This window comes from Elgaria multicarinata, chromosome 1, assembly GCF_023053635.1.
Source record: "Elgaria multicarinata webbii isolate HBS135686 ecotype San Diego chromosome 1, rElgMul1.1.pri, whole genome shotgun sequence".
In the NCBI taxonomy this organism is placed as follows: domain Eukaryota; kingdom Metazoa; phylum Chordata; class Lepidosauria; order Squamata; family Anguidae; genus Elgaria; species Elgaria multicarinata.
The window spans coordinates 161,214,086-161,230,536 of record NC_086171.1 but is presented as its reverse complement, the minus strand read 5'-3'; the positions used below and the strand labels follow the sequence as shown (position 1 = coordinate 161,230,536).

The 16,451-nt window shown below is 44.6% G+C and overlaps 1 protein-coding gene across 1 annotated transcript; it reads right to left on the bottom strand.

Moving 5' to 3' along the window:
- Positions 1 to 872: 872 nt before the first annotated feature.
- Positions 873 to 16,214, bottom strand: LOC134408845 (blue-sensitive opsin). The gene is made up of 5 exons (XM_063141336.1): positions 15,854 to 16,214; positions 8,997 to 9,165; positions 3,476 to 3,641; positions 1,778 to 2,017; positions 873 to 1,004 (listed from the first exon to the last, which is right to left on the bottom strand). The coding sequence occupies exons 1-5, from the start codon at positions 16,212 to 16,214 to the stop codon at positions 873 to 875; spliced, it is 1,068 nt and encodes a 355-aa protein (XP_062997406.1).
- Positions 16,215 to 16,451: the final 237 nt, after the last annotated feature.

The window sequence follows — 16,451 nt, the reverse complement described above, 5'->3', positions numbered from 1 at the left end:
CCCTGCTGGACAACTTTCCCTGTAAACAGAGCCTGTTCGTTGTATAACTCAGTACCTAGAAATGATCCTGTGTGGCCCCTTGTGTGATCCAGTGACCTGCCTATAAGACTGGTCTTCATTCAAAAACCTCCTGATTCCTACTGTCAGCTTCAATGCAGGCAGCCACTCCAGCCTTTGTTCCAAATGGAAATAGTTATTCACAAAACTAAAAGCACTGAAGCAGTGCTAAGAAGGCAGGCCTGGGTTGCATGCCAAGCTTTGATTTTGGCCAAGCAGCACCACTAAAGATAGTCCCTGCACTGTCATGTACGTTGTTCTGCAGAGTTTGACCCCAGCTTGCTTCAACTCAGCAAGTCGGTTTCCCCACCACCACCATCCATCCATCACCACCATCTAGCGACCTATGTATGAGTTTTGTTATCTCTTTTCCATTATGGGCAGGCAGGGTTGTCCTGACACATTGTGTGCCCAAGGGGGGCATGTCCAAGGGGGGGCGTGACAGTGCCCTTGTACAAGTGCTGTAGGACTGATGCACAACCACCTGCAAGGGATGTGATGAGGAGCATTCCCACTTGCAAAGGTGGGCATAATACATGTGCAGGTCTTTGCCCAACGGAATACTTGTCAAATGGTTGCAGAACATGAACAACTACTGCAGAGGGAGATTATATACAGTGTACAGCTGGGGGTCTGCGAAGGGGAATGCTACATTGTGCTGTTCTGTATGTGGGGGGGGTGTTGTATGCAACAGTTGTGCATAAAGGAAAAATTGCATGAGAGAAGCTGGTGGACCAGTGGCCAGGTGGGTGAGCACATTTCTATTTCCAGGTCTCAGGGAGTGGCAGGTCACCAAAGGTCAAACTGTCCATAGCCTATGCAGGCGAGACTTGGCTGGAAGAGACGGAGGATACCTCAGTCTTGCTCTGGGATACAGTCGACGAGACGTCATCATCCCCAAAGGGGTTCTTGCCACAGCAGATTGTGGTAACCATGCAATTACGGAACTGGAAAGAAAAAGAGAGAACAAAGATGCCCTGGAACGATTCATGTGAATTCCACAGTCAGGGAAGCTCAGCTCCCAGGGAGACACTCTTGTACAAAGCAGAGGGTCTCTACATGCCTCATTGGGTTGTCAGTTATAGGCACGTTAACCTTCATCACAGTGCTGCAATTTCTAAGAAGCAATTTGATGGCCAGTATGACATTCCAAGTAACTCTAAATAGCAGATTAGAATAGACTCTCGTGTCTAATTGGGCTGTGGATTTGGGGCCAATAGTGTGAGCTGGCGTGACGGGTTTTACAGGGATTCCTGTTGCACTAGTTAACCCTAATGTCGTTGCATTAGAGGTCCCTTATGCTTGCACAATGTACTTTATGTTAATGCTCATGGTGCATTGCATACTGCTCTTGATTAGAAAAGATTGCTGTTGGCTAACACAGATTTATCAGCATAGCCATGTTGACATTCACAACTGTGGTGCCAGGATTGGGGTCCCTTCTAGAGTTGGGCTGATGATACAAGAAAGCAGAGGTAAGCAACTTACGGCCCTCCGGATATTTTGCCCTACAACTGCCATCAGCCTTAGCCAGCATTGCCAATGGTGAAGAATTACAGGAATTGTAGGCTAAAACATTTGGAAGGCCACAAGTTGCACACCTCTACAAGAAAGGAATATGCCATGATTAAGTACAATGGGGTTGGCAGTGAAGCCTCCTAGGACACCAGTAGCCAAAGGTGGGGGTGGGGGTCCTCTCCTGATTCAGGGGGAATCTCACCTGTTTGTTCATGAGAACATAGATGATGGGATTGTAGAGGGACGAACTCTTGGAGAAGAAGGCAGGCACTGACATGAACGTAGCAGAGAAGTCTGCTCCTTTGTTAGTGAAAATCCAAAATGCCACCAAAGCATAGGGGGTCCAGGCAAGGAGAAATCCAAACACCATCAGGATCACCATGCGGGTAACTTCTCTCTCTGCCTTCTGAGTGCTGGCAGACTCCTGCTGCTGAGCAGCTGCCTGGGGACATGGGAGAAGAGCATAACTCAAGAAGACTCTTACAAGCCAACTAGCTTTATTCATTACCCTCTCAATGAAGAAGAGTTGAGCTGCTGCCACCATTGCTTGTCTGGACTAGGGATGTTGGAGAAATCTGCAATGGATTCAATTGAGTTTGAATTTTTGGAATCCAACTTGCAGATTCCACAGTGGACTGGCTTTTTTCCGAGTAATGTAGATTCTCAGATTTACTGACCTGCTGGTTTTTTGTTTGTTTGTTATTTTGGGAGGGGGGATTTGCACAAATTTGCATTTGTGCTAATATGCACTTGCACTAATGTGCATTAGCACAAGTGAAAATTAACACTAATGGGTGTTAGCACAAGTGGAATTAAATTCTCGTACATCCCCCCCCCAAAATCCGATTCCATCAATGAGCAGATGACAGAACGAAAGACACTTGGCAATCCACAAAACACAGAAGGAATGGATTTAACAAAATCCATACATCCCTAGTCTGGACTACCAGAAGAAGGCAACAGGCTTCCGTCTTCCACCAGCTGAGAAAGTGCAAGTGCAGGTTGGTCCCAGCATCTACACCGACCTCTTCTTTTCTTCTACCCCACCATAGTTTCCATTTGTCCAGACCACCAGACTACAACAATCTGCTTGCTTCTCCTTATGGTTAAGACAAGTGGTGACATTGCCTGGGAACTGATCTCAGGACCTACTTGCCTTCTGAGCATGTGGGAAATCAAATGCTCAGAGCAATCTCTGTTGCCATCCATCTTGGCTGCCCACTGCCTTCTTCCAGTGGCCAAAGCAAGTGGTGGCAACTGCCTTCTTCCAGTGGCCAAAGCAAGTGGTGGCAACAGCAGGAAGGAGATTGGTTGAAGGCATGAACTTATTTAGAGAGTAATGTCTTAACTGGCCTTGACATGGAACTGGGTAACTAGAAGAGTTGGGAATGAGAAGCAGCAGAACAGAGACAAGCAGCACGTATAAAGCGAGACCTTTGCAGATGTAGGGTTGGACCCAGTTTTACAGTGGTGGAAGAGGACTTCCCTGCCCCCTCCTCTCCATGACAGCCCCTACAGCCCCCTGAAAAGGGTACCCAGGAAGTCAGGAAACCCTGCTGAATGGGGTGAGTTGTAGTGTGGAGAGACAGATTCCCAAAGTTCCAGTAGAGGGACCTGCTGTGAGCGAGCCCTTCCTCTTGGATTGAATCCAGGAAGGCAGATCCTGGATCCATCCTGCAGTTCCAAAGACACATATTAAAATTGACTTACGACCTTGCATTTTTGGAGACTGTCCCTGCTTTTCTCCATTAGAGCACAGATAAAGACTAGACATAGACAGTACTCAGTATCTTTGTGACACACACACCAAAGCTGTGTTGATAAAGAGCATCTCATTCAACACCTCCTTGCTCTCAGCCTCTGCATCCCCATATCCTGAAAGTGGTGAAAGATACGTTACCTCTCGGACTTTGCATATCAGCCGTCCATAGGAAAAGAAGATGATCACCACGGGGATCATGAAGTGGATGACAAACATATAGACAACGTAGGACTCATTGTGGTAATCCGGGTTGAGAGTGTAATAGTCTGGGCCACAGGAACACTGCATCCCCTCAGGTATATATCTGTCAAACAAAAGAGCAAGTCAATGATTTTTTTATTTTACATAAAGCCTTGGGAACAAGGCAAGACTCACTGTTTTAGAGCCCAGGAATTGATAAAAGCAATGGTAAAGTTGCCACCAAATTTAACCTAAACTACATATTTCAGCTGAACTTGGAGGTTCTTTCTCAGGTGAAACATTGGAAGCAAAAAAGAATGCAGTTAGATAAGACTAGCAAGATTTCTCAGAGGATCCCATCCCTAAGTTGCAATCAACTACATTTCAAGGTCAATTTGGAAATTCCAGCTTAGGTGCAGCCTCTGTTTTGGGGGAAGCAGAATAGGAGTTTCCACAGGACTAGCAATTGTCTCAGAAGGGTTCCACATATCTCTAATACAGAGCATTAGCAGAACTCATGGATGTGCTGAAATGCCTTTGTGTGAGGTCTCCCTTCATCAGATCTCTGTCTTTGCACTCCCATCAACCCGCCCCCTTAATTGGTGTTTTGGGGGACGGGAGTGGAGCCATCAGGGGAAGTCCATGGTGCCAGTTTGGGAACCCTGGAAAGCCAGATTTGACTCCAGGCCTGAGCTTTTGCACCCCAGCTCCAGTATGAATGGTCCTTTCCAGAACAATTGGGGTCTATGTTCATTGTAGGCTAGGCAATGATCCTATGACCTCTGTGGAAGAAGATCACTCACCTTCCTAGATCAGCTGTTTCTCCAGAATACAGGTGGGGCTACTTGGTGAAAATGCCCACTTCCTGTGATGTAAAACCATTTCCTGCTTACTCTGAAGCAAGGAGGCAAAATGCAATGGTCAGAGCATGGGATGACTATAGAAACCAGGGCAGTAATGTTTAATTGGTTAAGCAGTTAGATTTATCGATTAAAAACTTTTGACTAAGACAATGCCCCCAATTAATCAGGCAACAGAGATGGATGGATGGATAGACAGACAGACAGACAGACATTGCAAGTGCTAGTTTGCTGGGACTGCATACCTAAAGGTCAAACTATACGATGCATTAAATACACACCATGCAGCTGATCCTCTTTCTTTCTTAGTCTAAATTATGCACATGTGGCCTGATCTGGATCAAGATTACCCAGCGCAGGTAGAGGTGGATCAAACTTTCTTCCTGCCACTTGTTTTAGCCCCTCACCCCATACAGGGGCTAGAAGGGGAGGAAACCTTCAATTGGTGGCACTGTAGACTATTTTCTTTTTTTAGTTCCTGCATGTGTGTAGAGGAGGAGGGGGAGAGGGAAATTTCAGAAAACAAGTAACATCCTTTACCTGCACATAGTGATCTTGACCTGGATCAGGACCTTGCACACTTATTTTAAAGTAACACAGAAAGCAAGGATCAGCTGCACATGACGTATTTAACATATGATATAGTTTGACCCTTAGTTACACAACCCTTCAAAAACCGAGGAACAAACCAGACATTACTTTAATTCTTTTCATATGGCCTGCCAAAGGCTGTGCAGGTGGTGTTGGGGTTATCGTTTGCCAATATGCACAGGCCAAAATAGTGTAGTCAGTTACTATTGTCTTTTTCTGAGTGACCAACCATGCAACTTTGACCTAAACCCACATGGAAAGGCAGGGACAACAGAGGTGGGGAAACTAATTGGGCAGGCAGAGCCAACACCCCCAGACCCCCTCCATGGGTCAGATCGGGGGGGGCAGGCAGGGAGTATTGTCCAATGTGGAATCCTGTGATCAGGATGAGGTTTGCACCGTGCCCTGCTCTGCCACTACCCAGTCCTCACTGTCAGCCCTCCTTTCCCAGGCAAAAAGCCTTACCTGGAGAAAGGGATAACGAGGCAGCCCAAATTCTCTTGGGTGGTAGTGAGTCCACCCCCTCCGCCTGTTATCCTTCCCACTCCCTATTCCACCCTGGGAGAAGGCAGAGATTGGCAGGGAATGGGATATGGGGGGGGACATGTTTCACCCATTTGGGCTCTGCAAGCATTCTGGCCAACCTCTGGAAAAGGCCCTCATGGGTTTTTGAGCCTTCAACAGGAATGCTTTAAAAGCCCAAATATTTTTCAGGATTGGCCAATGGGAGCTTGCACATCCCTGAAGATTTGTATTGGCATGTAGTAACTTCCTCATCTGTGGCTTGAAAATTGCACGCGCGCACACACACACAAACACACACACATCTTGGAAGTCATAGCATTACCTGTCTTAAGCCACCGATATAATTTCCTGGGCCTTCTACTAGGGACCATAAAGAAAGTGATCAGAATGTAATTAGAAGGGGAATTACAAACAATGCTTTGGAATCAATGCTGCAGAAGCTCAGAGTTTAAGGGCTCACTTGAGCTTGTGCCTGGTACATACACAGTGCAAGCCAGATCATTAATGCCTGATAAGGTGCTGATGCATTATGTACCATTCCTTTCCACTTGTACGTAATGGATGGGATCAGCCTGTTGATCTGAACACCATTAAGTACGCCTGTGTGCCAGGACTGCAATATGATTTCCCACAGATGATAAGGTTGTCGTAACTGGTTACTGATTTTGTGTTCCCAGATGGAGGGCTCCTAGTGTACTGGCACTGGGCAGCCGTTCCATCTTTTTTTCCTTAATGGATTTTCTGCAGTAAGGAAAAAGATGGAAGAAGCAGCTGGTGGGAAAACATGAGAGCATCACGCACAGAAGACAATGACATCTAGACCCCATAAATGTACATTAAAGAGGCAGAGTCATTGCACCACAAAAGCCTCATCTGAAATATTTGCATTGATCAAGAGCAGTGACACATGGGCGAGCGGGGGGAGCTCGTTGGCTGGGATCCAAAGAACAACACAATGATTCCTACTTGTCCAAGGGGGGATTTCACTTGGGCTTCTTGAACAGCAGACACCACCACCACCACCCTGCCGCCACTTCTCAATGCCACATGGGAAACTCCCATTGAAACTGAAATGGCATTTCAAAGCAGTTTGTGATACAGCATGAAGGTGTGCTGCTAAAAGAAAAGAAAAAGAAAAAAAAATCACACTGGGCATATGCCCAGGCTGAGTCGCTCTTGGGATCCTGACCCCTGGCTATAGGAGAAAATTATGGGAACCAGTCCTTATCCCGGGGTGCAGAACCTCTAACAGCTCACAAGCCAAATTCCATTTTGGAAAGTATTATTCTTATTTTATTATTAATTAGTGCATTTGTATACTGCCCCATAGCCGAAGCTCTCTGGGCGGTTTTTAGTTGCTTAAAAACAATATACAAAAATTAAAAACCACAAAAACATACAATATACAGTACACATACATTTAAAACCACTATAACAACTTTAAAACTATGAGAAGCTCTCAGGGGCCACATTCCCCTGGTGGGTGGAGCTGGAGGCAAAAGGGGGAAGGGCCAGAGACAAATGGGGCGGGGCCAAAATGTGAGCATATCTGAGCTGAAAGCTCTTATTGCCAAGAACTCAGCCTTAGCAGGGGCATTTCGACCTTTTGGAATGCAGGGGGGCGGGGACTTTACAAAAGCCAGCAAACCACCAAATTATTGGTGGTTAGGAGGAAAGATGTAGAGCCAAGAGAAGGGGTGTGGCCTTCCCCGAGGCCTAGATGGTGACCCCAGGCTTGTGGTTCTAGACCACTGCCTGACATGGCAAGAGTATTCTTTGCTTATTTTCAGCAAGTTAAATGGAAGGAACAGAGAAGATTTATCTCTTGAAAGGCTGGGAATGTAGACACCGAATGGACAACCCTCTGTGGTAGAGGAACCGCAAGGCTTGCCACTGGACTCTAAGGAAAAACAAAGGCAATGCCAGCTTTTCAGCACTGTCCCCCAAGACTGATTATCACCCAGCTGAGCTCCTTCCCAGTATTGCTATTCAGAAGTAAAACCAATACAGAGACTTCTTGTGGCACCTCAAAGACAAACCAATTTATTCTGGCGTAAGCTTTAATAGATACCGTCTACTTCATTAGATGTATGAAGTATTAACCTAGAATTGGCAAATCTATATATTCATGCTGTGGGGAGATATAAACTGTGTTGTTAGAGGGAATTGAAATGGAAAAACGTACAGGCGGCGATGATCATCTTAACAGTTGCCATTCACAAAAGGTTTTTGAGAGATCAGTAGAGAGTGGCATGTGAGTAAGCGGCCCTACTCACATGAGAAAACCCACTACCATTCAGAATTGCTCAAATACATTGGAATCTTCTGGTGGCTGAAGGCTGAGAAAATGGCACTCGCAACAATTTTGCTAAAGATAAGGTTAGTTTGTAGCAGATGCTGGAGGAATATATGGGTGTGTGTGTGTGTGTGTGTGTTCAAAATAGATGCTGTGTGTGCTCGTCCACGCGTGGATGAAAGCATGCACAAGTGTGCCTCTGGCTCTCCAGAGGGGAAAGCAGCTGTTAAATGGAGCACAGCAGGTGGAACATGGCATTAGACAATTGCATTACAAGCAGCCCGCACTTCCACTAAACGCGCAGCTTAGGACAGAGAATCCCCCCCCCCGTCTCTCTCTCTTCTCCCCCCTCCCCCACTGCTTAATGGCTTGGTCTTCTCAGATGAATAGCAGGTGGCTCAGAAATGCTCAGGTTGAATTATGAATAACTCATATGACAACTTCTATGACATGCCAAATTTTGCACCCATTTACTCAGTCCACATTCTCAATGCATGGACCAACTGGCCTGAAAACAGATAGTTTAGGCTGCAATCCTATGCACACTTACCTGAGAGTAAACACTGTTGAACTCAATCGGATTTATTTTATATAGGATTGCGCTGTTACTGTTTACACTGAAAATCGTGACACAAAACTAAAACCCGAGATGCCTCCATTGTCCTCCATGAGTGAGACCATGGTGAGGTATTTGGATGCTGGCTGAAGTCATCAGTTGACTGAGCCATCATATCAATAGGTTCCCAAATTAATCTGGGATTGGCAGGGAGTTGCATCTGTGTGATTGACATTTGGAATGGGGGGAAGCTGCACAAACTATTGTTAGAGGAAATTGAAATGCTATGGCTATGCAATGTATTCTGATTTACAAACCATTGTGTCAATATAGAGGAACTGCATAGACAGGCTGCCGCCATTGTTAGTCCTACATACCCTTTGAAATGAATGTGACTTAAGTTAGATTAACATTGGATATCCAGATGTACAGTCATTGCAGAACTGAGTCCCATTCTGCTTTCTGATCTGCTGCTCTACACCAAGTCAAGTGACAGCCTAGGTAAGCAAATGGAATCAGTGCCAATGAAAACAGAACCATCCAGTAGCTATTCCCATAATTACTGCACAATCCAGTGCTAGTTGGATTTCAAGACTGTGTAAGGGTCTACCCCAATGCTCATAAATAATATAAAACTATCATTTTACTTACCTGGACCAGCCAACGAGAGGTGGGCATGCACAAGAGAGGGCCATAACCCAAGTTAATGCAATGCCCAACAAGGCATGGGTGGAAGAGAAGCGGAAGTTGCCCATCGGTTTACACACCACAATATACCGCTCTATGGCTAGGACCACCAACGACCAGAGGGCAACCTGCCCTACAAGGAGTAAGGGTGAGAGAAAAAGACAAAGCAATATAGGTTGGTGGAAGGACTCTCTTCATGACAACGTTTCCCAACCTTGTGTCCTCAGACATTGGACTACAATTCCCATTATCCCAGCCAGCATGGTCAGAGATGATGGAAGCTGTAGTCTAACAACATCTAGGGACCCAAAGGCTTGCTTTATGACAACCTGCCTGCTTCAGGTCATTTTCAGGCAGTATAGAGGTATGGTATGCTGGTTCCAGCATGGGACAGGGAGTCAAGGGACTTGAAGTTTACTTTTGCTAAGAGCTCATCTGAATCCATATTCAGTAAGACAATGGTCTATAGGACCTGTCATGCATGGCATGGTGATGTAAAAGCCACTGGTAGCAATGCATAACACTGATGAAATGCCAACAGGGTTACAAGTATTATTATCCTTTGATTGTGCACATGAGCATCTGGGTCTATTAATCTCTTTATCAAAAGTAATCACAACTTTGGGGATTATCTGAGTCTAGGCTGTGCCATAAGCCTGTTAATGCCCCCAGCATGTGATTATCCAATGATAAGTACACAGGGTTTCATGTTGGAAAGACAGCTGTTGCTTTTAAATCTAGACTGTCTTTTTAACTTCCCACCTGTAACAATGGGATTTTTCAGAGGCGGTATCTACCCTACATTGTTAAACAGCATTGCATTCTAGTGAACCACTATTATGTATGAGAGTTTTTTAATCACTTTAATGTGATTACATGATACATTATGAACATAAAACATGGCTCTTTTTGGTTTTATAGTTCCACAAACATCCATTTTATATGTCATCTAATTCTGTTGGGACCTTGCAACAGAACATTCTCTTGATGCAGAGACTGTTCATTTATGCTCATTTATAATTAACTCATTCATTCTAAAGCAAGAGTAGGTATGAAGACAGATTCATTCCAGGAAATATTGAAGCATAATTACTGTATGGCACGTTTGATGTTCTTAACTCAAAGTGTCTGATTTGGTCAAAAATCCTGGTTTACCTGCATTGCTAATCAATCAATCAATCAATCAATCAGAGCATCTTCATTTCTTACTGTACTCATTTCTTCTCTAGCTCCATTGTTTCAGTTCTGTTCATGTTGGTTTGTCCCACCTTGTTTGACATTGACCCTGTTCAGATGACACCCTAACCCACGGTGGTTAAGCATTTTGAGCTAAACATTATGGCTCATTGTGTCATGTGAACCAAGACTTAGCATGTTTTGTGAACCATTCCAAACCATGGTGGCTACATAACCATGGTTTAAACACACTCACTATCCATTTGCTGCAAAAAGGTTAGTGCCCTAACCAGGCCCTTTGTGTCTCATCATTACCACCACACATACACATAAACAACGCACATTTCTGATTGATAGTGGACATTTCTTTACTGTTCAGGTTGGGTTGATTGAGGTTCAGGATGTAACTAGTATTCTTCCCCTGCCCTATTGCAGATTTCCCAATAAAATTGTTGTCCCTCCTCCAAGCCTGCTACTTTTCCTCTGGAGGAAATTGTACAGGTATCATGTGGATAGCTGTATGCTTTCTCCTGCAATGCAAATAGCAGCTTTGGAGGTGGTGGGAGAGAGGGAAGACAAAATCCATTGAGAAAACTAAGTGAAGAGTGAAGTGTTAAAAGGAAAAAGGGAACCCTCTCCTCCAGGGCCTTGTCTACATGATGCCGCTTTGTGTACTCATTCCCCCCAAATCCTGGAGCATCGCTACTGCAAAGTGGCAATGATAGGGTTATATGACAGGAGCGAGCATGGGAGATCCAGGGAGGAAAAATCACAGTGCCGTTGTCAGGCAGCCATAATCAGTAGCAAATATTGGAGGACTGAAAACTGCAAACACCTGTTTGTTTTCTGGCAACTCTGCACAACCTTGAAAGCCTGTAGCAGTGCAGATGCGCTACTACAGTTCATTGAATGAGAGCCAGTGTGGTGTAGTGGCTAGAGTGTCAGACTGGGAGTCAGGGGATCTGGGTTCTAGTCCCCACTCAGCCATGGAAACCCACTGGGTGACTTTGGGCCAATCACATACTCTCAGCCCAACCCACCAAACAGGGTTGTTGTTGTGGGGATAAAATGGAGAAGAGGAGGAAGATTATGTACGCCGCCTTGGGTTCCTTGGAGGGAAAAAGGCAGGCTATAAATGCAATAATAAATAAATAACCATCCCTGGACAACCATCTGTCAGGGATGCTTTAGGGTGGATTCCTGCATTGAGCAGGGGGTTGGACTCGACGGCCTTATAGGCCCCTTCCAACTCTGCTATTCTATGATTCTAATAAACGTATGTGATTCATCATAACTACCCTTACTTTTGTTCCCCAGACTTTAATATCGCCATGGCAGCCATTACTAGGCTTGTCAAGTCCACCTCCTACCCCCTGCTTGCATTCCCACACCTACCCTGCACTGGGATCTGCCCCTAACTATGTCTACTCTTTTAATCCAAACCAAAGCCACCACTGACAGACCAAAAAAAAAAAAAAAACCCCCCGTGGTGCCATCAGAGTGATGTATAAAGTCTTGGTAAAACAACACTTCAAAAAAAGTGCAGTTTCACAGGGAAAAGTTCGATGTAGCTGAGAATTGATGTCTGAGTCATATAATCAATGGGAAGTGACTGCGCAGCCACAATGGGTAATATAGAGTGTATAGACAAGCCCCAGGACTGCAGTCACTGTTTGAATGTTCCTCCCCAGAGCTGATGTTAATTGAACACACATCTTCCAGGTCATATCTAGCTGCATCCTTAGGAATTGCTCCTCAGCCTTGCCCTGCCTTAGTGTGCAAGCTCACCTGAGAGCACTTGGGTTTCCCTGTGGCTTCAGCCTCCCAGCAGTCCCTGTAAAAGGAAGCAGGAAGAATCTACTGGCAGGTTGGTCAACAGCTCCCATATAGAGCACTTGGATGTGCCACGTTTGCTCTTTCTTCTGTTGCCTTGGCTATGCTGTGCTTCAGCATTCCCCAAATTGTGGTCCTCCAGATGTGTTGGACTGTAGCTCACATCTTCCCCATCAATGGCCATGCTGGCTAGGAATGATGGGGATTGCAGTCCAACAGGTTGAAGAAGGCTGTTTCATCTACTCTTTCTGAATCCTACCACCTGCCTGCTGCCTGCTTATCATTAACTTTACCCTGCTCCAGCTATGCAGCCAATGTCCTGGCTTGCCATCTTGAATCTCTCTTCAATGTGGAATTCTATTCCTCCCTGGCATGGCATGGATGCTTATCCAAAGGATAACTGCCTTATATTAATGCTTAGGCAACTTGTGTAATAATAATGAGCATGTATTGTTGTTCAAACGGCCATGTCCGAGACATGAAAAATACCCAGTATTACTTTTTGTGGTGCTTCAGATTTAAACTAATGTGGGGAATCACATTTTTCACTTCTTCCAATTGAAATAAATGAAACATACAGGTGCTAGATCTCTTTGGGTGCCTATCAAATAGGGATGAATGGAACTGACAGTCTTGTTCTTGCAGAGGTTGTCAGTTTTTCAGGATTGTGCTCATTCTGTCCCATTTTCATATAAGTATGTACATTTTTTGTTTTTTAAGTCAGCATAGAAATGTGTATGTATTGTGAACATTTTTAAATATATTCATTTTTTCAAATAGGTTTCATTGATATGTTGCAGCTTTCTGCATATTTCCCTGAAATATTCACATTTTATGCAAAATGTGTGATCTTTTTGCACATTTTTCCCCAATGAGCTGTCTCTCCAAGCTTGGAAAAGTGCAGATTTCAGGACATAACTCTGTCTCAACTCACATATTTGTTTGTGACGTGCACGTTTGCTAAATTCACATGGAAACTTCCACATAATGAATTTCTTGCCCATCCCTGGTATGATACAATTCTCAGCGCCTTCTGTTTCAAGCTATAACCTGCATAAAATTGAAGGCCATATTCTTAACATTCTGAAAGGACAACATATAATGTTACCTGTGCTCCAAGGGCTCATTGAACAGCAGCTTTCTATACTCTCATTTCAGCACATCAATGTGCAACTGAAAGCATTGGAAACCTTCCTGAAGCAAGCAGGTATTTTCCTCCCAGGACCACAGTGACAAAGTCATGGACACAGCAAAGTCCAGTTTGGTCCAGCACTGGCCTTTTTATGCCATGTAGATTAGAGATGGTTGAGAAACTCAGTCCATCATGATTATTTTTACGGTTTCTCCCATTTGTACCTCCCGGAACCAAATGCAGACCCAAACACAATTTGTTGCAGTCAGAAACCTGTAAGTTTCTGAGCTTGCGATGTGTTCCTTAAAACTTTGGCTATTGAGCAGTATAAAAATGTAATAAATAAATAAATAAGACAAAATGTATGCTTGGGAAATGTGCAAAGAAACTTGCATACATTTCTAAAATGTGCACAAACATGCTTTGGTCAATGGGTGTGCATGTACAAAAATGCATATTTTTGCTGTTTACTGTGTAATCTGTACAGCACCATGTACATTGATGGTGCTATATAAATAAATAATAATAATAATAATAATAATAATAATAATAATAATGAAAAATGCGCACATATTAATATCTATGAATTTCTGTAAGGGGGAACAGAACAGGTTTGGCAGTGGGAAAATTAGAACCCCGTTGAGCTTGAGCTTGACAGATTCCCCCCCCCAATCCTTAGGGAGCCCAATTCAGGATGAAGCCCCCAGAGCATATGGCTTTTAGGGACGGTGCTCCGCATGAATGCTTCCAGTTCCCATCAGAGGTGCTGTGCAGATGTGGTCTGAGAGTTCCATTTTGCGGCGTGAAGGATAACGCTGCACCAGCTGTGTCCTTTCAGAGCCCCTTTTGGAGATGTGTCCAGAAGAATAAGAAGTGACATTTTTCATCTATTTGAACATTAGGCAAAACTCGAGAAAAATGTGCTGTACATGAGACCCTTCTCAAGCAGAGGGAATAACAAGGTGGCCTTGCTTCATAATCTAGTTAGGGGAGAGGTTTTAATTTATCAATGGTAAATTTGCCTTCAACTGAATAGTTCCCCATTGTCCGCCTGCATCTCCAAGTATTGAGAATTGTAGATATTTTATGGCATCCACATAGAAAAATAAATATATGCTTTTATTTTTTGTGTGCACACATGCACACAGAGGCCTAATGTGATGGAGGTTAAAGGCATTTTACCACCCTTGGTAACGCTGCCAATTATATTAAGACCTGGGATTGGTTTAGCCCTGGTGTGAGGTTGATGCAGTTGCACTAGGGATGCACTTTTTTCCACGTGCCCAAACAGGATCTGATTTGTCCTTGAAACTGAAAGAAACGTGTACAGTCTGGAGAGTGAGAAGTGAAGATGCAGCATCACTTAGTTTGTATTCTCTCCCTATGTTAGGGTGACAATGGAGCATACAGGCTCCATACGAAATGCTGCTCATGAGAGTACTTTGAAACTTGCAATGCAGAGAAGCATTTCCTAAACGCACTCTGATAGACTTGCTAGAGGACAGAGTTTGACATACTCAATTCAGTTTTATGATGTTGGGAAGCTATAGGCTACAGTCTACTGACAACATATGGTAACATCTCATCTTATGGGTTTGGGATGCTGGAATTACCTCCTGGACCACCTCTCTTCTCATGCGATGCAATAAACTCTTGCCAATAAGAGCTGTTAAGAAAAGTGTTCCTTGCAAGCAGAAATGATGGAGGTATAAAGTCTTATATTAATTCCTTACTACTGATAGAATATTGTAGGTCAATGAGGATAGTACTGTTGGGGGAACACACACACACACACACACACACACACACACACACACACACACACACCTTCACCAGATTCCCAGGGTTGGGAAGCAAATTGCTTCAGGGATGTCAGAATTCCTACACTTCAACTTAGAATCATAGAATAGTAGAGTTTGAAGGGGCCTCTAAGGCCAGGAATCCACCTTAAAGCATCCCTGATAGATGGCTGTCCAGCTCTAGTGTGGAAGAGCCCACGACCTCCCTAGGTAACTAGTTCCATTGTCATACTTTTCTCAATGGAGGAAAGGTAAAATGAAGATTGCCATACATGATGATTGCACACACATATGTTTTGGTGTGTGTACTATGCTGTACAGGTAGGAATTTTTTCAAGTTTGAGAAGCTGTATTTTACGGTCACTATCTCTCAATCTAACCTATCTCTCAGGGTTGTTGTGAGAGCTCCTTGGAGGAAAGGTGGGTTTAAAATGTAATAAATACATAAGAGAAAGCTCCAATATTCTGAAAGACTTTAGAATGATAATGTGTAGCCACAAGAATGAACTGCCTCTCCCCAGATCTATGGGCCATTATTCCAGATGTGCAGTGGAGGCTGGCGTCTCTGATGTCAGTGGGGCAGTGAATCTGCTCCAGGTGTCAGAACCAGCTGGAACTGTGAAGGAGCTATCCAAGGCGCTTTGCTTTGCACCTTGGATAACTCCTTTGGAGCTCTGACTGCATCTGATTGAAACCCGGAGCGGATTCACCGCCCCACTGACATCGGAGCCGCCGGCCTCCACTGCAGATGTGCGATGAAAAGCGAACCCAGGTCACACAGGACAAACCAAGTCTGCAATGCCGCCATTCCCCAGTGCCAGGCTAGCCATGGGCCGCTGCTTCCTTGCAATGATGCTCGCTGTTTCCCTCATGGATCTTACCTCCCAGTGTTGCCATGAAGCCTTCAATGGCACAGCCGATGGGACCAAATACGAAGTAGCCATTCCAGGATGTGGTGAAGGTGACGGAGAAGCCAAAGCAGGCCATGAAGAGGTCTGCTACTGCCAGGTTAACCAGGATATAGTTGAGCGGCTGCCGTAGCTTCTTGTGCTTGAAGGTCACAAGTAGGGTGAGGATGTTGATGGGCAGCCCGGTGGAGATGAGGAAGAAGATGTAGCAGCACACAATTTTGAACTTCCAGGGCTCAGCTAGGTAATACTGGGGATATTCGAAAGGGCTCCGCACCAGCCCTGTTTTATTGGAGAATGGCACATAGAAATTGATACCTTCCGTCCCATTCATGATTTGCTTATTTAATCACCTGCTATTTTGTTGCTTGTCGTTCTTATTGCTCTGTTTTAAGCCAATTTAATTTTGGGGTTTCCCTTCCTGCCCAACCTTAATTATTCTTTGGGAAATTCTAAAACAAAAAATAGCAAATCCCCTAAGGGAATGCAGAGCTGGTGCGTTTGCCCTCATCTACGTCCTGGGGCTAGTGGAGCCAGGAGCCAAAGGGGTTTTTTATACCCTCTGCCCAGT